Raw genomic sequence first — 26,056 nt, forward strand, 5'->3', positions numbered from 1 at the left:
CTCATTCTCCGAAAACATAAACTAAATTGACAAACCTTTAGCCAGACTCACTGAGAGAAAAAGAGAAAGGGCCCAAATCAATAAAATCAGAAATGAGAGAGGAGAAGTTATAACTAATAGCATAGAAATGCAAAGTATCATAAGTTATTGCTACAATCATTGTCCAATAAATGGACAATCTGGAAGAAATGGATAAATTCCTAGAAATTTATAATCTCCCAAGACTGAAATAGGAAGAAATATAAAATGCAAACAGACTAAATACCAATAATAAAATTGAATCATTAATTAAAAAATTCTCAACAAACAAAAGTCCAGGATAAATGGCTTCACTGACGAACTCTATCAAACATTTAAAGAAGAGTTAACACTCATCCTTCTCAAATTCTAGAAAACTAAAGAGGAAATAATACTTCTGAACCCATTTTGCAAGGCCAGCATGACCCTGAAACCAAAACCAGACAAAGACACCACAAAAAAAGAAAATTACAGGCCAAGATCAATGATGAACACAGATGTAAGAACCCTCAATAAAATGTCAGCAAACTGAACTGAACAATACATTAAAAGGAACATGTAACATGGTGAAGTGGGATTTATCCCAGAGATGTAGAGGATGGTTCAATATCTACAAATTAATCAATGTGATACACCACATTAACAAAGTGAAGGATAAAAATCATATGATCACCCCAACAGATGCAGAAGTTTCCAACAAAATTCAACATTCTTTTATGATAAAAAAAATCTAAACAAAGTTGGCACAGAGGGAATATACTTCAACATAATAAAAGCCACTTATGACAAATCCATAGCTAACATCAATGGTGAAATCTAAAAGCTTTTCCTCTAAAATCAGGAATGAGACAAAGATGCCAATTCTCACCACGTCTATTTAGCATAGTATTGGAAGTCTTAGCCAAAGCAATCAGACAAGGAAAAGAAATAAAAGTTATCCAAACTGTAAGGAAATAAGTAAAATTGTCACTATTTGCAGATGACATGACACTATATAGAGAAAACTCATATCTCCACCAAAAAGCATTTAGAATAAATGAATTCAGTAAAGTTGCAGAATGTAAGATTTATATACAGAAATATGTTGATTTTCTATACATTAATAATGATCTATCCGAAAGAGAAAGCAAGAACACAATCCCATTTAAACTCAAATCAAAAAGAATAAGATACCTAAAAATAAACTTAACCAAGGAGGTGAAAGACCTACACTTTGAAAACTGTAAAACACTGATGAAGGAAGCTGAAGATGATACAAAGAAATGGAAAGTTATCCCATTTGATTGGATTGGAAGAATTAATATTGTTAAAGTGTCCATACTACCCAAAGTAATCTACAGATTCAATGCAATCCCTATCAAAAAACCCTTGATTTTTTCAAAGAACTAGAACAAATAATCCTAGAATTTGTATGGAACCAGAAAAAGACCCCAAATTGCCAAAGCAATCTTGAGAAAAAAGAATAAATCTGTTGATATCATGCTCCCTGAGGTCAAATTATGCTACAAACCTACAGCAATCAAAAAAGTATGGTACTGGCACAAAAACAAACACATAGATCATAGAAAAGAATAGGGCCCAGAAATAAACTAATGCACACATGGTCAATTAATCTCCAACAAAGGAAACAAGAAAATACAATGGGAAAAAGACAGCTTCTTCAATAAAAGATGTTGATAAAACTAAAAAATACATGCAAAAGAATCATACTGGACTACTTTCTCACACCACAGACAAAAATAAACTAAAAATGGATTACAGAATTAAGACCTGAAACCATAAAACTCCTAAGAGAAAACATAAGCAGTACACTCTTTGCCATCAGACATAGCAATATTTTTTGAATGTCTCCTCAGTAAATGGAAACAAAAGCAAAAATAAACAAATGGGACAACAACAAACTAAAAAGCTTTTGCACAACAAAGGAAACTATCAAGAAAATGAAAAGGAAGAATGGAAGAAGATATTTGCAAATAATATGAGTGATAAGGGATTAATATCCAGAGTACACAAAGAACTCATACAATTCAACACTAAAAAAACAAACAACCTGATTAAGAAATGGACAGAGGACTTGAATAGACACTTTTTCAAAGAAGATCTACATATGGCCAACAGAACAATGAAAAGATGCTCAACACCACTAATCATCAAGGAAATGAAAATCTAAACCACAATAAGATACCACCTCACATCTGTCAGAATGGCTATTATCAGAAAGACAACAAAAAGTGTTGGTGAGAATATGGAGAAAAGTGGACTCTCATGCACTGTTGGTGGGATTGTAAATTGGTACAACCACAAGGGAAAACAGAATGGAGGTTCCTCAAAAAACTAAAAATAGAACTACCATATGATCCAGCAATTTCACTTCTAGGTATTTACCTGAAGAAAACAAAAATACTAATTCAAAAAGGCATATGCGCTCCAATGTTCAATGCAGCAATTTTTACAATAGTCAAGATATGAAAACAACCTATATGCCCATCAATAGACAAATGGATATAGATGTGGGGGTGTGTGTGTGTATATATATATATATATAATACATATATAATATACATAATATATAATATGTATATACACACACAATAGACTATTAATAAATCATTAAAAATGAAATCTTGCCATTTGTGAGAACATGAGTGAATCTAGAAGTTATCATGCTAAATGAAATAAGAGAAAATCAAATACCACATGATATCACATATGTAGAATCTAAAAAACAAAACAAATGAACACACATAACAAAACATAAACAATGTCTGCAGTATCATATAATCCTGCAATCCCACTCCTGGGCAAGTATCTGGAGCAAACTCTAATTCAAAAAAGATAAATGCACTTCAATGTTCATAGCAGCACTATCTACAATAGCCAAGACATGGAACCAACCTAAATATCCATCGACAGATGACTGCATAAAGAAGATGCAGATACACATACAATGGAATATTACTCAGCCATAAAAGAGAATGAAATAATGTCATTTGCAACAACATGGGTGGACCTAGAGATGATCATTATTAAGTGAAGTAAGTCAGACAGAGAAAGACAAGTATCATATGAAATCACTTATACATACAATCTAAAAAAATACAAATGAACTTATATACAAAACAGAAATAGACTCAGAGACATAGAAAACAAACTTATGATTGCCAAACAGGAAAATGGGGAAGGTGGAGGGATAAATTAGGAGTTTGGGATTAACATATACACACTATTGTACATAAAACAAACAACAAAGACCTACTGTACAGCACAGGAAACTAAGTTCAATATCTTGTAATAACCTATAATGGAAAAGAATCTGAAAAATATGTATGTATGTGTAACCATCACTTTGCTGTACACCTGAAACTAACATAACATTGTAAATTAACTATACTTCAATTTAAAAAATCCAATAAATAAATAAATAGTGTTATAGATACAAAGAACACACAGGTTTTGCCACAGGGGAGGTGGGGGTATGGTGAAAAAAGAAACAGGTAAAGGAGATTAAGAGGTATCAACTTTCAGTTGTGACATAAATGAGTCACAGGTATGAAATATAAAGTGTGGGGAATGTAGTCAATTACTATGTTAAGACCTTTGGTGATATATCATAACTATACTTATCATGGTGATCAGTTTGAAATGTATAGAAATATTGAATCACTAATGTTGTGTAAGAGGAACTAACATAGTGTTGTAGGTCAATTATATTTCAAAAACAAATTCATAGAAAAAGAGATCAGGTTTGTGGTTACCAGAGGTGAGGTGTAGGGGAAATAGAATTGGATGAAGTAGCCAAAAAATACAAACTTCTAGTTGTAAGTACTAGGGATATAATGTACAATGTGATAAATATAATTAAAACCACTGTATATTATACATGAAAGTTGTTAATAGAATAAATTCTAAGAATTCTCATCACAAGGAAAAACATTTTTTCTATTGCTTTAATTTTGTATCAATATGAGATGATAGATATTCATTAAACTCATGATAATCATTTCATGATGTACATAAGTCAAATGATTATGCTGGACACCTTAAACTCATACAGTGCTGAATGTCAATTATATTTCAATAAAATTGGGAGATTCAAAAAACAAAAACAGAAAAGTGAAAATCTAGAATTTTATATTGAGCGAAAATATGTTTCAACAACAATGGGGAAAATTAATAAAGAGAAAGAAGGTCATTTCATAATGATAAGGGGGACAGCGAGTCAAGAGGTCAACTTTATAAACAATTTATGTACCTAAAAACAGATCTTCAAAATACATGAAGCAAAAACTGATATATCTGCAAAGAGAAATAGATCAATCCATAATTATGGTTGAAATATGAAAGTAGGTATCATAACAGATTAGTAAGGAGGTTTTATGAAAAAAAATTTATGACATTATATTCAATAATGAACAATTTCCTTGAAAGAAAAAGAATGCCAATGCTTACTCAAGGAGACACTACCTAAATAGCCATTTAGGTGTTAAATATTTTGTATTTATAGTTAAAAACCTCCAATGAAGAAAGCTCCAAGCCCAAATAGATTCACTGGTGAATTGTAAGTGTAAAAATAAATAAAGGAAATCTCATTTAAAATGGAGTCAGGAAGCCCTAAAGGGGGAGCTTTCATGTGTCACTCACCTCAGCTTACAGACCCCAGCAAGAAGAAAGAACATTTACTTCTGACCCAGCAACAACAAACTGCCCACCACCTGCAGCCAATAAACAATCACCACAGCCCTCCCCAATTTCCTACTTTACCTATAAAAGCAAGCCCTTCTCCTTCAGGACTTGCCTATAGGTCACCCTAGCTTGCTTGTCCCAAAGTGCAATTCTCTCCTATTCCCCAAATAAACTCATTTTGCTTTAAAATAACTGGCTCTTCTGGTTTTTCAAGGTCAACAGAACGAACATTTAAGAAGCAATTCCAATTCTAAATAATTCTTCCAGAAAACTGAAGAGGTAATGTTTCAGAACTCATGTAATGAGGCCAGTATTACCCTGATACCAAAATCAGATAGATATTACTAGAACACTACAAATCCAAATCTGTCATGAACATAAATGTAAAAATTGTAACCAAAAATTAGGAAATCAAATTCAGTTATATGCATGCATAAAAAGGATAATATGTCATGAACAAGTGTTGTTTATCCTGGGAATACAAGATAGGTTTAACAACTGAAAATCAAAGTAATTCTGCATATAACAAACAAAAAATCATGTGATTTATCTCAATAGATACAGAAACAGTATTCGACAAAATCCAATACCCACTCCAAACAAAAATGTTCATCAAACTGGGAACAGAATGGAATCTCCTTAACCTAATCAAAAGCATCCATTTAAAACCACAGTGAACCATCATTCTCAGTGGTTAAAAAAAAAGATTTCCCTCAACATCAGGAACAAAACAAAAATGTCCATCCTCTTCACTTCTGTAACACTATACTGCAAGTTCTAGCCATTGAAAATAAACAAACATATCCATATGAGAAAGAATTAAAACTGCTTTTATTCACAAATAACATGATTGTCTATATTGAAAAACTGATGAAATTACAAAAAAAGCTACTAGAATTAATGTGATTTTATCAAATTTGTAGTATACAAGATCAATATAAAACACAAGTGTATTTCTACATACTAGCAGCAAAAAAAATGGAACATGAAAATAAAAAACAATGCCAGTATGGAAATTCCTCAAAAGACTAAGAATAGACTTACCATATGACCCAGGAATCCCACTCTTGGGCATATATCCAGAAGGAACCCTACTTCAAAAAGACAGCTGCACCCCAATGTTCATAGCAGCACTGTTTACAATAGCAAAGACATGGAGACAGCCTAAATATCCATCGACAGATGACTGATAAAGAAGATGTGGTATATTTCTACAATAGAATACTATTCAGCCATAAAAATAATAAAATAATGCCATTAGCAGCAATATGGATGTCCCTGGAGAATGTCATTCTAAGTGAAGTAAGCCAGAAAGAGAAAGAAAAATACCATATGAGATCGCTCATATGTGAAATCTAAAAAAAAAAAAAAAGAAAAAGAAAAAGCCACATGAACATAAATACAAAACAGAAACAGACCCACAAACATAGAATACAAACTTGTGGTTGCCAAGTGGGTGGGGGGTGGGAAGGGATAGACTGGGAGTTCGAAATTGGTAGATACTGGCAGGTATATATAGAATAGATAAACAAGATTATACTGTATAGCACAGGGAAATATATATAAGATTTTGTGGTAGCTCACAATGAAAAATAATGCGACAATGAAAATATGTATGTTCATATATAACTGAAAAATTGTACTCAACACTGGAAATTGACACAACATTGTAAACTGACTATAACTCAATAAAATACAATTTTAAAAAATTAAAAAAAACAATGTCATTTACAATAGCAAGAAAAACAGGAAATACTTAGGTAAAATATATAATAAAAGACGTGCAAGACCTGTACACTGAAAACTATAAAACACTGCTGAAATTAAAGATCTAACTAATTGGATAGTGGTAACTGTGTTCATGGATCAGAAGACTCAATGTTGTTAAAATGTCAATTCTCCCCCAACTGATTTGAAGACCCAAACTCATCTCAATCAAAATCCTAACAGCCTTTTTTGGTAGAGACTGAAAGGTCTAAAATTCATAAGAAGATGTAAAGGACTCAGTTCAAAACAACTCTGAATAAGAAGAAAATAGTTGGAAGACCAGTAGTACCTTATTTCAAAACTTAATTATAAAAAAATAGTAATGAAGGCAGTGAGGTAATGGAGTAAGACAAGTAGGTTAATGAAAAAAAAATAGAAAGTACAGAAGTAGAACCATGAATATCTGGGCAGCTGATTTTTGATCAAGATAATGTAATTCAATACAGAAACTATTGCATTTTCAACCAATGGTGCTGGAACAATTGGGTATCTGTATGGAAAATTTAATGTGAACCATATATTTTACTATTTACAAATATTGAATCAAAATGGATCATAGATCTAAAGGTAAAACCTAAAACTATAAAACTTCCAATAAAAAGCACTGGGGAAAACATTTGAAGTTTGAGGTAAGGCAAAGATTTCTTAGCTATAACACCAAAAACATGATACATAGGAAAAAAATGAAACACAGGCCTTTATCAACATTAGAAACTTCTGCCCTTCAAAAGACACTTAAGAGAATTAAAAGACAATTTATAGATTGAGAGAAAATGTTTGCAAGGCATAGCTCTGCTATAGAACTTGCATCTAGAATATGTCAGGAACTCTTAAAATTCAATAATAAGAAAAACGACCAAAATAAAAGAGGGACAAAAGATTTCGATAGATAATTCAAAGAAGATAGATGGCAAGTAAGTACATGAAAAATGCTCAACATCACTAGTTATTAGGGAAGTGTAAATTAAAAATAATATGAGATACTATTACATACCTTAAAAATAGCTAAAATTTTAAAAGAATGATCATATCAAGTATTGGCAAGGATATCCAAGAACTAAAACTCTCATACATTGCTGTTGGAAATGTAAAATGACATAGGCTCTCTAAAAAACAGTTTGGTGGTTACTTTATGGCCTAATCATTTTGTTCCTGAGTATTTATATAAAAAATGAAAGGTATACATCCATACAAACACTTCCACAAGGATATGCACTGCAGCTTTACTGGTAATATCACAAAACTACCACTAACCCAAATGTCTATCAACAGGTACATGGAAAAACCGTGGGATATCCACATAATGGATATTATTCAGTAATGTAAAGCAACAAACTATTGATACACTCCAACAACATGGATGAATCTCAAAATAATTATAAGAGAAAGGGACAAAAAAGAATATATACTTGTATGATGTCATTTATAAACATGCCTAGAAGAATGTAAACTAACTTGTAGTATCAGACAATAGGTCTGAGGCTGTCAGGGAATGAGGATTGGGGGATTGTGAGTTGGGGATATGGGGCAAGAGGGAAGGATTAGAAAGAGAAAATTTTAGGGGTGATACATATGTTTGTTATCTTGATTTTGGTGATGGTTTTGATTGGTGTGTAAATATGCCATAACGTATTTTCATTGGTGTGTAAATATGCCATACATTAAATTATATACTTTTAATATGTACACTTTATTGTATATCAATTATACTTCAGCTAAAAAAAAATCAATGGTCTAGCCCAAAAGTATAGGTTCCTTTACTCCTACTCACCAAAGTATGTTTCAATATATAAATTAACCATACGTACTAAAATTTAGTAAGAAAAAACACTACTATGCTCAACATTAAACTTTATCTTTTTTTTTGTACTTTCCTGAGGATTCTGAAAGTTTACTGAAAAGTACAGACAGTGATGGTGAGAGAATGAAAAAGAATTTCAGGAGGTGGGCCTATACAAATATTGAAATATACTACTATGGTTTTAATTTTACTCATGAGGGTTTTTTATTGCCAATAGGAATTTCAAAGATTAACATTGGATCATCAGAGTGCTCTATGCATTCTTAGTGATAACAGCTAACACTAAGTGAACATTTATTATGACTATGTGCCACATATATTAATCTGGTTAATCTTCATAACATCCCTGAGGTAGGTACCATTACTATCTTCACTTTGCAGATGTTGAAACTGAAGCACAAAGATGTTGAGCACCATTTCCAAGGTCACATAGCCAGTAAGTATGTAACACATAACTAGTAAGTAAGGATATGCATCCAGGCAGTCAGTAAGAGCCTGGCTCATAAGTACTAAACTATGCTACCTTCCAATCTTCTCTATTAAACTCAATGTTGATGTCTGAACTTTAAATAATTAATTGTTGCTTTCTTTTTAAAGTAATAACTATCATGTAAACACGATGAGTACTCAATGTTTATAGCACTAAGTAAGCATTCATGGAAAATATCAAAATCCCTGTTTCAGAAAAAAATCAGTTTTTCATAACAAAGTGTAACAATATTAAATTTTATTATACATTCATTGAAAAAATTTAACCAAATTTAAGGACAGCTAAAGCTAGGATGACCATATAATTTGTTATCCAAACTGGGACACTTAAGAGCCAAAGGCACCTAAACCAAGACTGTCCCATACAAACTGTGATGTATGGTAAACCGTGTTAAAGCAAAAAGGATATAATTATTTCTATGGCAAAATTCAGCTAAGTTATATAAGACTGAGACTGTCAATTTATATTTGGAGATAAAGACTGATTTCCAAAACCAAAGTAGATTCTCCTTAAATTAAAATGAAAATGCAGTAAATATGGCCATGTCCTAAATGCTTACAAAACATATAATTGTTTCCTTGGAAAGACATGAACAGGATGTTGATTAGTTTTTGACATCAAATGGCTTCACAGCCAAAGTATCAACATTTTGCTAAAACTTTCTTTTAAAGAATTCAAAGCAGTTTTAATAGGACTTAATTTATATTATTTCTTTTCATCTCCCTCGAAAATAAGTAGCAAGTTGTCCTTGACAGAATGACAGGAAGATGGACGACAAATGAAAGAGCAAAAATATCATTATCTTAAGTAATACTCACTGAATTTTCTTGATAGCTAAGAGGAAAATGAGTTCACCCACAGTTTTCAAAAATCTGTCACTTTCATATGAATAATTCCATTTTTATCAAAGTAGATATAGCAGTGTTGACCAGTTTGGAAAAAAGATACTGAGCTATGACAAGATATACAACTGGCTGGGTATTTAGTTAGATAATCTAATTGGAAGAAAACCATTACTAATTAAAATAATTCACCTAATCTAACTTAGACATCAAAGATATCTTATTTTTTATACCCATTTTAAGTAAATGCCAGCAAAACTCCATATTCCTTGAACAAACATGAATACAGGAGAATAGCAATTTTCCTATTCTCACAGTACACAGGTGGCAAGTCGTTAAAATTTGGAAACTACTGATTAATAATTCATCGCTTCTGTTCCAATTTTAATAATGTGACTGAGATAAACCATTTTTTTTTCATTGCGGTTATTACTAATTATACTGCAAGCATTTTAATTCTGTAAAATATGTTACAAGTCATACCCCCTCCAGTATAAGGAAGTTCTCATAAAAGACTGAGTTCCATACATACTTAAGTAACACTTTCTGCCTTGATTATAGGTAACAATTATCCCTCATGATTAAGAGCATAACTCTAATTACTGAATTTGCTAGTACATCTTCCTAGCTTTGTTCAGACATTTTGAAAGCTATAGTACTTGAAGTTACAGAAGGATTTCAATATAGTGTTTTAACTGTAAAGCTGCTCTGTAATATAGATTATTTAAAGGGTACTAAGCTTCAGCATGCTTCACTTCCATATTATAGAAAAGAAGTGGGTGAACAATAACACCTTACCCTAGAACCTTCTATTATTAAAGGGTTATAGACCTCTTTCTTCTCCATTCCATCCACATAAGCCAAGCAAATAAAGCCTTTCTGCCTCCAGAAAGTCTTCCCTAACATGTGGTAGGCTGAAAAGAGTACAGGATTGAAAATAAGTTCCAGCTATGCCACTCAGTGTGTGACCATGGACAAGATAAATTCTACGCATCTTGGTTTAACTATCTGCAAAATGACAGATCAGATCCCATCTAGCTCTAGAAATCTATCACTTGTAAATACATGGACAAAGACTTCAATTAAAAGCAACTTCAAGTCAAAATGGAAAAGAAATATTTACATAAAACCTGACTACTTATTTAAAATTTATAGCCATTCACAATAGGAAAAGATTTATCTTTATATATTGGACAAAAAAGCTACAATGTAAATTAACAATGTAAAGAATATCTGAAGAAAATATTAGTTTGTGAAAAGAGTATTCAACTAAGTATCTATTATGCTAGATGTGATAGGAAATGCAAAACTGAACATGACATTTGAAGTTCCCTGAATGGGAAGAATAAAAATGTATACAAATGAATATGTAACCAGAAAGAACAGTGGTAAGTACTCATACTCTAATAAAGTGCATACAATGTAGTAATGGGAACTCAGTTGAGGAAAAGTACAAGTTGCTTGCTCTTTGTAAAGGAGGCAAGGGAAGAAGCCTAATAACTCTCTTATAAGAAATTCTACTGGACAATTCGTTGTTAGTCAAGAGTATATGTACTTGAAATAAGTAACACTTTATTTAAAACATTATAAAATTTAGATAGAGATGTCTTCTAAGTAATAAAGTATTACTGTGTTTATTTTTAGTATAGAGTGACACCATGAAATTTTCATGACTCTCTTGCCTCTTCTACTTTTGCTTTGTTTACCAGATTCCTCTCCTTGTCCCCACTGTTTGACAAAAAGGAAGCAGCAGTGTCAATGTTCTCAAAGCCTAGGGTTTCAAGGTGAGGAGTTAGCTGAAACTATTGCAGCAATAAGACACACAAAGCTAACATGACTTCCATTATCACCCTCACTCCCACCTCCATTTAACTGAATGAACAAAGTCTAGGAACTATGCACCGACAGGAGGCAAACAGAATCACCTTTTATATGCTTCAGGTAATGATACTCATCAATGGTTAAAAAAAAAAGCATTTAAAAGGGAATAGTAACTTGTAAGGAACTATAAGTAAAATGATTGTCATAAGGTGACAGCAAACGTTACAGTTCTGTCAAATAAAGGACACTAGTATAAGGGGTTATGAGCAACTCAACAATAGTTTACCTCCATCACTAATTTAAAACAAACAAAAAATTGAACTGTTAAAATGTACAGAAGACGGTTTTTTTTAAAAGTTCAGCTAGCTCATTTGCACAGTAATCTGCCACCATTTTCAGAAAAATGTCAAAGACAGAACTAGTCACTTAACCCATAAAAAAGGAATGCATGAAAGACCTTGTGAAATATTTCAACAATATCTCCCAATATTTTTTCTATGTTAATTTCTCCAGAATGTCAGACCAAAAGAGGTGAGAATAAAACTAAATTTTAATATGTAGTATTCTTTAATAACTAGACAGAACCACAGAACACATAGAACATAGAAAATCAAAAATCTAAGCACAATTGGCATATGCATCTCTATTTCACCATTATATTCACTGTTGTTAGTTATTTTTTAAAAAAAGAACACAAGAGGATTATTTGTATAGCTTTAAACACTGGAACTGTTCCTTGGAAAAATGTACTTTATGACACACAAACTGGCTGACAAGAAAATACATATATTTAATGAATAATATTAGTAGTTTCAATCACTTTACAAAGGGAAATCTGATAAATTATAAATAAACCAAATTCTATAGAAATGGAATTTTGGAGTTGGAAGGAACCAAAGGGATAACTTAGTTCCCAACTTTTACAGAAGAGAAAACTGAAGCAGCTAATTAGTAGATCAAAAACTAGCACTCAGTTCTCCTGGCTTCCAATCAGTTGTTCCTTTTACTACACCACACAGCACACTTGTATTATGGCTAAGAGCCAAACAAAATTCCTTTGCTGTTTTTTAAATGTTGAAAAGGTAATGGTAATGAAATCCCTGATTTATTTATTCTACAATGATAAGAATACAAGTTTTACTGCATAATAAATCCTACAGATTAGCTAATGTCCGTCAGACAATTAGGTTTTATCATTAGTAGATATTAAATATAAGCAAATCCTTTTTCTTAAAATGTTATCTACTTCAAAAGCAAATTAAAAGCTTCAGGGCTCTACAAATCACATGCTGACAACCTTTGGGTTTTGTTTGAAAACTTAAAATTTTCACATTATAAATGTAAGAATTAGTAATCAAGTCTTGAACAATTATTTTTCCCTAAATTGAATAAGGTCGGTTACTCTGAAACATCACTAATATGACAGCCACTAGCCACACGTGGCTATCAAGCATTTTTAAAATTTAGGGAAATCCAAATTCAGGCCGTAAGTATAAAATACACACCAGAATTTGAAAACTTAGTGTGAAAAAAGAATTTAAAATATCTCACTAATTTTTAAAATATTAATTAGACATTGAAATACTTTAGATATACAATGTTAAATAAAATACATTATTAATATTAATTTCTCCTGTTTCTTTTTGTTTTTTTTAATATGGCTACTAGAAATTTTAAAATTACATGTGGCTTGGTTACATTTCTGTCGAACAGCTCTAAACTATCAACTGTAAATATCTAGGTGTTACTGATAGAAAGTTTGTATATTCTCTAAGAATAAGTTAAAATTATAAAAATCACCTACATAATCACTAGTCAATATCTGTGTTAAAAAAGAAGTGATGTAAAAACACACTGAATGCAGAAATCAACTTAGCTGGCTTTTTGTATTTTTGCTCAGTAGATTTACATTTTTAGTTTTGGTTAAAACTGAAACTAGTTTATATTCCCTGATCATATATGAACTGATAAGAGAGGAATGTGTCCCAGAAGCATGGCAGAAAAAAAGTCAGCCTTTTTTCTTCCTCAATTCACACATACATGTGAATTGATTTAAAAATATATACTGTGACTTAAAACAAATACTGACATAAAATACCATGAGATACTCCGTTATGCAGCCTAGGCTATAACTTAAAAGAGATTTCATCAATTAACAGGAATGCAACAAAACAAAACATATTTATAATTTATACCTTTGCTCCATCTGAAATATTGTCCCAGTTTCCACCACTCAAAGAGAACTTCCCATTGCCTATACGCAGCAGTATCTCTTCAGGAGTATCATTGGGGCCATTAGCAAATGGAGTGTAGCTATTAATAAAAAAGATTTTAACAAACATGCAGGCCTAACATATATATCAAATCTAATTGAAAGTGATGAGTATAGAACTACATGCAAATATTTACTATAGCAAATTAAGAACATTACCTAAAATTTCCCTTTACTGTTCATATCAAACTTTACATTTAAAACAATGAACTTAATCCTAATGAATTATTTAATAAAATGAGGTCTTGCCTATATCAGTAGTATTTTTTGCCTTTCAAAATAAAATGCAAATAAATCAATGCAAAATAAAATAAAGGTGGCTTTTTATGTAAAGCTACAGTCTGAAAATCAGACTAGAATAAAACATGCAAATTTTGTATTCTCACAGGCATAAGGTAGCAAACCAAATATACTTACTATGAAGAAATTGTTAATTCTATATATTCATAATGTATTTATTGTATTGGCTCAAATTTATTCATTAGCACTTTAACAATATTACCAGTGAGAACAAGTTAATATTTTTTAATTAATGTCTATGAAAAATGGGTTAAATATTTATATCAATATAACAGAAAAATCCTTGATAGCCATTAAAGTCATTATGTGAATCAATATTCATGGACAGGAAGACAAATACATTCTATGAAGTTAAAGTAGTTTAAAAAATAATTATACAGTGACAAGTGATCAGTTTTGTACCTTTTTTACAAATGGAAATAAAAATGGTATTCAAATTTGGGAATGGAACGACATGGTTAAAAATTGTAAGATGTCAATATGTTAATGTGTTAATTCCCTCATGTAAGAACTGAGCTGAGATAACATTAAACACACATACATATACACACACACAAAATGTTTTATTTAGTCATAAAGTAAATACTTGAAAGCAGCAATCAAGAAGCGGTATCCCATGGTTTGAAAACCAATACTGTTGATTGCAGTTCATATGCAAACTTTAGCCACTCTTAACTTTGGCACTTGCTGTGGTCTATAACTAAATATTCTGCATATGTCTAAAAGTACATGGAATATCCTGATATATGTGATTAGTACCAAGCCAATAAATAATTTACTCACCATTTTCATAACATATTTATAAAGTGCCTGCTATGTCAAGCATATTTAATTACACTAAATTCCCTCTTTAAAAGTCACACCTAAAACTAATGTTATTTAAAATTTTATACTATCTAGGACATTTTTGGATAACAACACAAATATTAATATTTTTACACACTACAAGTTTGAACACTAAGATATTTCAAAGGGTTTTACAATCAAGTATATTTTAAAACAATGTAAAATAATGTTCCATATTAGTTTGTCCACCTCACAAGGGTAAAAAAATAAGTCACACCTAAGTACGTTATAATTACATTATAATTCTTCAAATTCCATTCTATGCATTAGACTTTCCTAAACCTAGTCTTTTTCTACAGCCATAAATTTCTACTCCTAAATAAAAGTGCTACTCATTATTAAGAGTAAAACAGCACTTTTATTATTTATAAACTAACAATATTAACATAATCCAACTGTTACTTTTTAAAGTATTTATCCTTTTAAGAGAACACAGCTGTGTGTTTCTGTAGTTTAGTGTTCTGCTACTATTTTATTTCAGTTATAAAGCTCAATTTTACTAAATCTCTATTGCCAAGAGAACCAAAACTCAAGTACTTAAAAAAATTAACTCAACATCAGCAAATTCAGTGGGTAAACACCTGTTGAACTGTGAAATTATTTTATGCTCAAGTAAACATTTTCAACAAGTAATGCACTCAAATGTAAAGTGTCAAAATAAAAATATATGCTTTATTTGAAAAAGTTTTAGTTCCAGTTGAACAATCTCTTAATTATATATCTGAATAATGCCTCATTCAACACCTTTGTTTTTTAATTATAAGTAAACAATATATAATATTTTGAAATGTTGGTAGCATTTTCCTTAAGGTTATTTTCATCTGTCCCCTTTCTAGATAAAAATATACACGTGAAATTCAAGTAATTATGTGAACTGTTTTGAGTATATAAATTTCTTACCCAGCCAACATTGTGTAAAAAAGGACTCCTAGACTCCAGATATCACAAGCAGCATCATAGCCTTGTTGCATAAGAACCTGAGAAAGAAATATTCATTATCTGGTACTACTCAGTATAAACTCAGTTTTCTCATCTAGAAGAAAGTTGTGCTTCTAATAATCTCACAAATGTTCACAATTTTTAAAGTTAGATCATTTTAATATTTTCAAAAATAGATTCACAATGTTAAAGGCAAAGTCTTCTGCAATTAACAAACACTGAATAAGTGACTATTAATAAGGTGAATAAGTAACATGGATGATACAAAAAACCACCTCATAAGATATGATTCCTGACCTCAATGAGCTTTCACAAGTCCTCCTCTTAGGAAAACCAGACACAGACATCAAAATTTAAAATAATATGTACAGAGATATTAATATATCCTACACATAGTCTGGTCTTTTAACCCTGACACTGATTCTATAAGATAGATATTTCCATTTAAGATGAGGAAACTGAGGCAAGAATTAAATAATTTGCCCAATATCACAAAACTAGTGAGTGGTGAGCAGGTTTTCTTACTGTAAAGCCTACAGTTTTAATATCTATTATAACTGCCTCCTGACTACACAAGAGATGGTAAAATTATATATAATCTTATGAAAGCAAGATGAACTTATATTTTACATACAAGTCTTATGTCTTAAAAAAGATTAGTATATTTCTGGATCACAAACACACATTTGGTAAATACTGAATGGTTTCATTATTTTTTATGCAATAATTTAGGTAGCTGTTTTTTTCTCTTGTGACTAGTATTAATAAAAATCAAGTAACATTTATTATACATTCATGTGTTTTCTCTGTGACGTTAATAGAGTTTGTTAGAAAAATAAAGAGATGAAATGAGGCCTTTATTTTTTCATTCAGAAAAACAAGCCCACTGCTAAAGCCCTTAGACACAGGAAGAAAATAGAAACATTACCAATGCATTAACACTGGGGACTGCATAACCATAAGCATAGACATTTCATTTATAAAGGCTAAAAAATATTAATGTTCGGTTTTGACAATGACCAGACATAAATAATAAGTATCTAATTTAAAATTCAAGATATAATTTTTTTTCATAGTCAGAGTATACTTATAAGAACACACATGTGTGCAAACTTGAGAAGCTGAAGAGGCTATCAAAATACCTATATAACTGGCTTATGTAAATAACACAAATGGAGACTAGAAAGCCCCTAATAAATAATGAGGCAGAGCTAAACAATTCACATCACAGTACACCTAACTTGGCATCCTCTAGTAAAACATAAACCATTCCTCCTCTTTTCCCTCATCTCTTTCCTTTTCTCACTTCTTACAGTTCTGGGCATCACCATATTTTCCTTGGTTCCCTTATGACAGTAGCTTTAAAGCTACACAGATGATCCAATGCATAGACAAGGTTTAGGGACTGCTTAGGAACTAGTTAGACAGGCAAGGGTTAATCAGTGAGTCAGCTCTAGGTATTTCATACTCCCATAACCTTTCTAGTAAAATGAGAAGGAAGGCACTGGAGGAATCATTTGCCTAATTAGGTCCAACCATGAAAAACTTGTTTTAGATTTACCACACACTTAAACCCATTTTGTATGAGTAAAGAAGAGGCCCTTTTGTTCTAGAGTGGGTCTCAATAGTGAGTACTATTATAGATAGTAAGAACATACAGCCATGAAAGAAACAAGGCAAGGTGGTGAGATGAATGAAAAAGTACAGTGCAGGTGTGTTTCATACCTTCTTACTTACATCAAGTTAAATACAAAGAAGATAGAAGTCAGAATTAAAGTAGTTAACAACATTATCTTCTCTTTCATTTGGCTTCTCAAATTAGCAAAATGTAACACAGACGGAGATTCTCACTCCCTTTGCTCTAAAGTTCAAATTAATTCATATTTGGAGCAAAACATACGGCAGCTCAAAGCCAGAGCAAAGCAGGGTAATTTCATATTTATTTTTTAAAGAGTTGTAGGTACAGCATCCATCCAATTTACAATATATTGTAAATTCCTCTAATTCAGGATCATTCTTAGACCTCAGTAGGCATCAAATATCAGTTGAATAATATGATAGATTTGCTTTTATAAAAGAATAAAATATTTCAGAGATATATTAATTTTGTGACATAGGTATAATAGAAAACACCTACTAAGTAAATAAACCCTAAGAGGTTAACAAAATTGATGCATATCAAAAAATGAATGAATATTCCTTCCTGTTAAGCTGAAACTGTACTACTAATTAGTTTCTATCCTAGCAAATAAGGGCCCTTTATGCACTGTGATGAAACAATGAACTTATATCCTCATAAATGCTATTATTCATTCAAATATCTACATGGATACTTGAATCTTTCTGATTCTAATTTAAAAGATAATGCATTTCATATACTTCATTAATAATTTTTGAAAGGGTCTGAAATTTTGGAAACAAATCTTATCCAAAATCTTATCTGTATTTCATTCATAACAAATTACAAGTATTCATTGATCACTAGCAGAAACTTCAGCACTTGATAATAAAACTTTTCAAAGCATTCTGAAAATACAAATACAAGCCTAGCCAAACACAGTTCAGACACTAGAGGCATTAGTTACAGAGAAGTCGTCTCCATATGCCCAGTTGAAAACCTTCACTCTTCTACAATGGTGAGAGTGTCTTACTACAATGAAAGTTTGTTAGGATAAAAAGCATCAATAGGCTGTATTCTACTCTGCAGATTTACACTCATTTGAAAATGTTTGCCTAGCCATTAATCTAAAAATGTTTACCTAACCATTAATCTAAACACAGACATACTGTATATTTTTCATTTTAATGTCTGTTTTTAAGATTCTCATTTGGGACACATTCACCCTTAACTTTTTCTAGTGAGAAGTTTCCATCATACCAAGGGGTCCACATGATTAGGTCACTATTAAGAAAGTGGACATTAAAATGGTTATTCTATACTCTTCTGTTGTATCTACTGCATAAATATGTTAGAATATTTGTTATGACTATATATCCTATATTTAACAGAAGAGCCTTAATCTCAAATATTTTCTTCTTTTCCTACAAAACCATTGAAATGTCCTAGAAAAGCTAATTTTTTTAATGTTTGAGCTACATCTCTTACACCTGGGATAGTACAATAACTCCTTTTGGGATCATGCAGGTATGCCAATTTTTAATTGGGGAAATAAAGTTTCTATGTACTTTAATGTGATAAAAATTTGTACATTCATTATGCTCTGAATGTAATTAAAATAAAGATTAATGCACATTCTATGAATATGTACATAATTTCTTGCAAGGCAAATCTTAGAAAAGCCCTGTAAAGTGTTATGCTTCTTCTTCAACATTAACATCTTAAAGGAAGATTTAATACATTATAACATGGGAATTTTTCATAGTTAGAAAGTTATTTTCATATTTCTACATTTCTATTTTGATTACTAGAAACAGTATTTTTCTAATAGCTGCATTAAAATACAGATTTGTTGATATTTAAATGTAAGAAATATGTTGTATATCTGATGTGAAATATTATCCAGAAAGGGCTAGTATTTAATACAAAAATAAAATAAAAACATGTATATGAGATAGAAATTCATCCTCAAATTATTTTATTTTTCTTCTGACTTGGAAAATTCAATTTTTCAAACCTGAGGATTTTTGTGTATTTTGATTTGTGTTAAACATAGTAATTCATATGAGTTAGCATTATTCATTACATAGAAGAACAATTCTTTCCTTACAACAAAACTTATATAGAGAATCTATATGGCCAGTGCTATCCCTGATTCATCTTTTAATCATCCATACTCTCACTGCTGTGAGAGTTGCAACTGTCAAACTTACCATCCTCATTATCAGATCTGACAGATTGCCGGAGCTTGCCAAATGTGAAACATGTACCTCTTGACTTCCTCAGCCTCACCTTTCCTGACTCTTCTATCTAAGATCTACATACGAATGTTATTGGCCAAGAAAAACCCAACTGCTTACAAAAACTCCTGTGAATTTGTTTCCTCCAGGAATTAGAAGATCTTAAAGACAATTAGGATGGCATTGCCTATGTTATGTGTAAAGCTAAATAATATAAATGATTTCATGTTCAGCATAAACAAATCAAAATGCCTGAAAAATCTATCCTGGCTCTTTTACTCAGTGAATGCCTGGTCTTGAAAAAGTTAATTTAAGTACTTTGAGCCTCAGTTTCCTCATTTGGAATATTTAATATGTTGAAGGTGGGGTTATCTCTACTCTCCCTCCCAGCTCTAAAAGAGCATGATTCTGAAACTAGTATATAATCCAACAGAATAGAATAGTCTGATTATTCAGGTTGGTTTCAGATGTAGTTACTAGTCTGAATATTTATATTGGGAGTTATCAGAATTTAATGATTTAAAGAGATTTATTATTGGTAAAGGACAAGATAACTCAGTTTTTACCTACCAAACAGGACATAATAATACATTCAACTAAAGGAAAAGAATGAAAGGCAAATACTGAAATTTTAAAGACTACCTCAGGTGCTACAAAGTTTGCAGTGTAGCACGGAGTTAAGAGAAGTCCATTTTCTCCTCGAAGTTGTTTTGCAAACCCAAAATCACAAATCCTAATGGAGTCTGCATTGGCTGATTCATCCATGTATAAAATATTACTAGGTTTAAGATCACGATGGACAACCTTGAACGTAAAAGGAGAAAAAGCATTATATTTCTATAGCTAACTAAATATCTGTGAAATAAAACATTGTAAGTTAATATGTTTCCAAGGAAAGGAATTGTCTCAATCATACAATTTTGAAAATGACACTTTTTCCAACCTTGATAGCCTTGACAACCTGAAGTATACAGAGGAAATTATCTCTATCAGATAGTTGTGATAGTTTTTATTTAAACCATCAGTTTTGTTAACCACTTTCAATTTCAAAATATCAAAACTCAATTCACAATTCCACTTGTAGATATAACAGACTAAGGCCCTACTCAACACTCCCCTCCCCTTGATAAATAACTATAAAACTTGAGTACAAAAATCAACTATTCTGTAAGTATTGGGGAATGAGCAAAAGGAGACAAGACTCTGGTGGGAAAAAAAAGACCCTGGTGGGGAGTACATACTTGATTGAAGGAGGGAGCTATATGAGTAGGTCCCTATATCTCTGGCTTTTAGCCTAGGCTTAAGTACAGTCCCTATGGTACACAGTGATGGTGAAAACATGTGGAAAAGCCCACAGTCTCTTTGGCCTGGAGAAACAGAGAAGTAATGCTGAGAAATCGTGAATGCTGAGGGGAGGTATACTGTAAGGGAAAGAGCCAGAACGGATCCCTGAATCAAAAATGTATAGAAGAGGCTCAAAGTAGTCCGTAAAGAAGAAAGACATAAACAGAGACGAGAGCTGCTCCCCAGAAAGCAGAGTTTTCAGTGCAAACCCTGGTAACAAAATTACCCACTAAAATAAACAAAAACAATCACTGGAGAAAATAACATAATATAACAAATCTACATAAGTTAATATTCAAATTACAGTACACAGTCCACAATTATCTAGTATATGAAGAACTAAAAAATAATGGAACACAGTTTCAAGGAAAAAGAAAAGCAATTCCAACTACAAGATAAATCATGTTGGACCTAAGAGCAAGGATTTTAAAGTGGCTATTATCATATGTGACATGTTAGATATGCTAGCTAATGCTATGGTGGTAAGCATATTGTAGTATATAAATACATAAATGTATCAAATCAGCATATTGTATACCTTAAAGTTACACAGTGTTATGTCAATTATATCTCAACAAAAATGTATTGTTCAAAATTCACAAGACTAAATAAATATAAAAGAAATTTAAAAACTAAAGTGGCTATTGTAACAACACTCAATGAAGTAAAACAAAACATGCTTTCAATGCATGAAACTCTCAGCAGAAGAAAAAGAACAATGAGTAAGAACCAAGTGAAATGCTAGAAATGGAAAATATTCTAAAATTCTCTATGTGATGATTTTCCTACTGATACCATACACTTCATTTAATCTAGTCCCATCTTTAATAAGCAGTTTAGCACACTGAAAACTCTTTAAAGACAAGGATCAAGTCTTAAACTCATGGTTAAACCTGCAACACCTTTTAAAATGTTTGGCATGTAGAAATGCTCAACACATGTATGTCATTAATTTATTTAATTCATATATCATTTTATTTCTAAAATAAGAAACTAAAGAAAAGATGCTTACTATTTTCCTCTTTTCAAAAATTCTGGTCATCCTTTATTTTAAAGGGTGTTGATAAAGATAATCAAGGAATTAAATTATAATAGAACTACTCCTTTAGCATTATACAGTTTTATTTCAAAATGTTGAAAATATACTCTATTAAACCACAGTCAAAAATGACTGTTGGCTTATTTTTCTTAATTATAAGAGGGGCCCACGTAGAATTTTCTAATTCTGAGTTGCCAATTCTGAGTTGTCAGTTTTTTAATTGTTTATACTTAAGTGGGTACATATCCACTATTTATTACAACTGATTCGAACTTAAATTTTTAAATTATTTGTGACTTTTTCCTTGTTTAGCTATATATATGATAATAGTGACCTTTTTGGTAATTCAATTCATTTGCTTTTTTTATGAAGAGACAGGAAGCAAAATAACAGGCCTGCTTATACACCAGAAATTTTAATATATTACTAGTTCAAATGTTCAGAATCCAAATTTCTTACTGTATTTGGGGGAGGTGTTGGCAAGAGTCAAGATATAGTGTCCTTTTACTGCCAGAATTTTATATGTTAGGCATAGTATAATTTGAATAATATTCATAACAACATATTCTTGGATAATTCTTTTCTGTTTCACTTTTAAGTTTGATTAGGTTTAATAATTTCAAAGTCAAAGTTAGACACATTTATATAATTCAAACAACTTTTAAAATTAATATGCTATTAAATTAGGGCTAACAGGCAGAGTGAAGAGAATTAATAAGGTATTACTCAATTTCCTAAATCTATAACTGTTACATTATGAGTTTTATTATAATATTCTATACAAAAATATGTGATAGAAAAGTATTTCAAGTGTTATCTCTTATATATAATTTTATGAAGTTATAAATCCCAGAATTGAAAGGAAGAATATAACTACAACTTACTCCTTGACAGTGAAGATAGTCAACTGTCTTAGTTATTATAAACAGTACATCACTAGCTTCCCGTTCTGAGAAACATTTTTGTTTGAGAATACGGTCAAGTAGCTCTCCTCCTTTCATCAAATCCGTGACAAGGTAAACATATCTACCATCATCATAAACCTAAAAAAGAACATATTATTTAAATGTTATTGTTTATAATTACAATTCTGAAATATTTAAATTATATTTACTTTGCTTTTCTAATGAACTTCTATTCTTTTACTATTAATATAGTACAGGCTGTACTGAAGATTAAACTGGCTAAACAATCTCCTACACTGTCTGTGAGACCATGTTAAATATATAATTTTATTAACTTCTGAAGTTTTTTGTTATACTTCATCAAAGAATATAAACGGAAAAATAGAACTCTATGTCTCTCAAATGGCATCTATCTCATTTTTAACTATATTAAAGCTTCTCTTCCTTAACAGTAGTAAGCTCCATTCTAGCAGTAGATGTATTATTTGTTTTTTAATATCGTCACCACAGTCCATTATCTGACATGGTGTCTTAAATATTTATTGAATTCAAATATTATATCAAAGAGAATAAATTAAAAATATGTACACCTTTTTACTGGAGGGCATATATATCTATACATACAAACACACATGTGTGTATATGTCTATATACATATATATATATTTACATGTATATATATACATATAGACAACTATTTAAGGATTACCAATCCAAATGCATATCATATTATCTGAAACAAACTGATCAAGGTGATGGTTCACTTGCCTGCCTTCCCTAAAGAGAAAAGAGCATTATTTTCTTAATGTGAAAAGTCAGTAATCAGTAACATCTATTAATATGAGTTATATGTTCATTTTACAAACTATAGACTAATACTATCTCACCCAAGCAACAATCCATAATGCTATAGCCAACTGATGTACAATCAAGAAAGTAAAATCTAGAATTTGGCAGAATCCCAATCTCCTTTATCTTCTATATTTGTAGTACTAGAAAATAATGAATGGAGCTGGTGCTAAGGTAAACAAACTAACCAGCCAGAATACATTCAAGTAATCATGACACTCTCATTTTCCAAACATCACAGTTCCTTTCTGATGTTCTGTAAAAATGGTAGGAGTATTCCACCATAGGGGAAAGAAATAACTGAAGTGGCAAATTTAAGGGGTTTAAGATTTTGTGGCATGAAAGTAAATATACTAGGGACATGAAAAGTTTCAATAAGAAAATAAAGTGCCAAGTCATAACTTCATTAGCTTAGCTGATACACAGATTTTAAATACCTACATCCTTTAAAGTGATAATGTTGGGGTGTTGTCCATAGCGCATTAAAATTTCAATTTCTTCCGAGGGGTCCCTCTTACTTTTGTCAATGATCTAAGAAATAAAACAAATAAAAATTTCAGAAGAAAATAATTTTATTTGTCTAAAAATAAATGACATATTTTCAATTTGATTCTATTTTCAAACAAATACATAAAACTCAAGAGTGATATTTTTCTCACATTATTTTAACATTTAAAAATTTCCTATAACTAAAACTTAATAAAAAAAAAGAATGCTCCTTAACATTATTTTCCATTTAACTGAAATTATATCAACTGATAATGTGATTGAAATGTGATAGTAATTGTCACATTTGCTCGATAGTAACATACTACGTTAAAGTAAAATTATTCAAAAGCCAAGACATTCATGAAATACACTGTTCCTCCAAAATGAAGGCTTTTTTTATTGAACAAAATAAAGTCTTGGAAAGAAATTCAAAATGAAAATAAAGTCTTAAAGAGTTCTTCCTAATCATTTTATCTTTGCTTTTCCACTTGCTCCACTGAAAAATGTCTGTCAGTTAACCTGCAATTTAACCTACACATATATAAAACAAACAAACAAAAAGTCAGGCTCAGAGATAATACCTTCACTGCAAATTCCATGTTGGTAGCGGTATGTATGCATCGCTTGCAAACAGAATAGGAGCCAACACCAATATCCTCTTTCAATTCATACACTTCACCAAACTGTGCAGCATTTCCATTTATCTGTTTTTGTTAAAAAGTAAAATATGAAAGAGAATGATATATTTTCACAATTTTTATCTTCTAAGTATACATTCTTCCCAAATCTTTACAAAATCTAAGAATAATTCTAGAGAAGTTTTATCAGTATTTATAAATGGCTTACACAGATTCTGAGCTGATCCTAAATTGTAGGCTTTCTAGATCCCCAAAACCAATACAATACAGCAACTAGCTAATATATCACCCATTACATTTTCTCGCCAAAAGAGATTACAAAAATGCACAAATATAATTCAAGGTTAATCCTTTTCTCTAAAACATATAGAGTCATCTTCAATTCATTATTATGCAAAGAGATAAATAAAGAAATTAAACATCATTTCAAAATCACTGTAAGTAACTGAATAATCCGTTAAGTGGAATTTACCTGAACAATTGGTAATACATTTGCACTTGTGATAGGAGTGATTTTATATTCTTCTGCAATGGAAGTTGCAACGAAGCTGAATCCTTTGAAGAGTTGATGAGCATTAGCACTGGCTGGCAAACCAGGAGAATCTAATGTCCAAATAATTTTATTTAATTAGAACTACACAGACTTCCATGATATGAAATGTCAGCATTTCTTTGAATATAGAGGAAAGCATTAAACGTTACTATCAGACTACTATATTATTTGACTTATTGTACATTATCTGTCTCCCCATACTAGTATGCAAGCTCCATGTGTATTATAATTTTTGTCTGTTCTGTTCACTACTGCACCTTGCTGCTTAGGCCATAGTACGTATTCAATATTTGTTGAACAGATGCCAATAAAAGCAAACCCCATTAAAGTCTAGTCAGAGTGATATATCTCATATCTTACCTCCTACCCCCATCAACTAATGCATCAGCATGTCAAAAAAAGTTTTAAAATAAGAAAAAAAGAAAACTTTCACACTTTGCTCTAGTTCCTGCTTCCTTAATAAATATTTCCCATGTAAAGCCTCTACTTGAAAGGTGTCCAAGCAATGCTGTACCTAGGATCCACACTTCCATACAGGCCAAACCACCCTTTGGAAACTTACAATTCCTTTAGTTTTTACCTAAGAATCTAGTGTAGTTTTT

The 26,056-nt window shown here is 31.1% G+C and overlaps 1 protein-coding gene across 4 annotated transcripts in view; it reads right to left on the bottom strand.

The window, feature by feature from the left end:
- Positions 1-26,056, bottom strand: part of RPS6KA6 (ribosomal protein S6 kinase A6) — a 128,218-nt gene that overhangs the window by 15,180 nt on the left and 86,982 nt on the right. For all 4 annotated transcript variants that reach the window (XM_072955839.1, XM_072955841.1, XM_006218540.4 and 1 more), the window contains 7 exons: positions 25,374-25,504; positions 24,845-24,967; positions 24,216-24,305; positions 22,905-23,063; positions 20,280-20,441; positions 15,741-15,817; positions 13,618-13,735 (listed from right to left, as the gene is read on the bottom strand). In XM_072955839.1, coding sequence (XP_072811940.1) covers positions 13,618-13,735; positions 15,741-15,817; positions 20,280-20,441; positions 22,905-23,063; positions 24,216-24,305; positions 24,845-24,967; positions 25,374-25,504 — 860 coding nt within the window. The remainder of the gene's footprint in view (positions 1-13,617; positions 13,736-15,740; positions 15,818-20,279; positions 20,442-22,904; positions 23,064-24,215; positions 24,306-24,844; positions 24,968-25,373; positions 25,505-26,056) is intronic.

The sequence above is a fragment of the Vicugna pacos genome, chromosome X (assembly GCF_048564905.1).
Source record: "Vicugna pacos chromosome X, VicPac4, whole genome shotgun sequence".
Taxonomy (NCBI): domain Eukaryota; kingdom Metazoa; phylum Chordata; class Mammalia; order Artiodactyla; family Camelidae; genus Vicugna; species Vicugna pacos.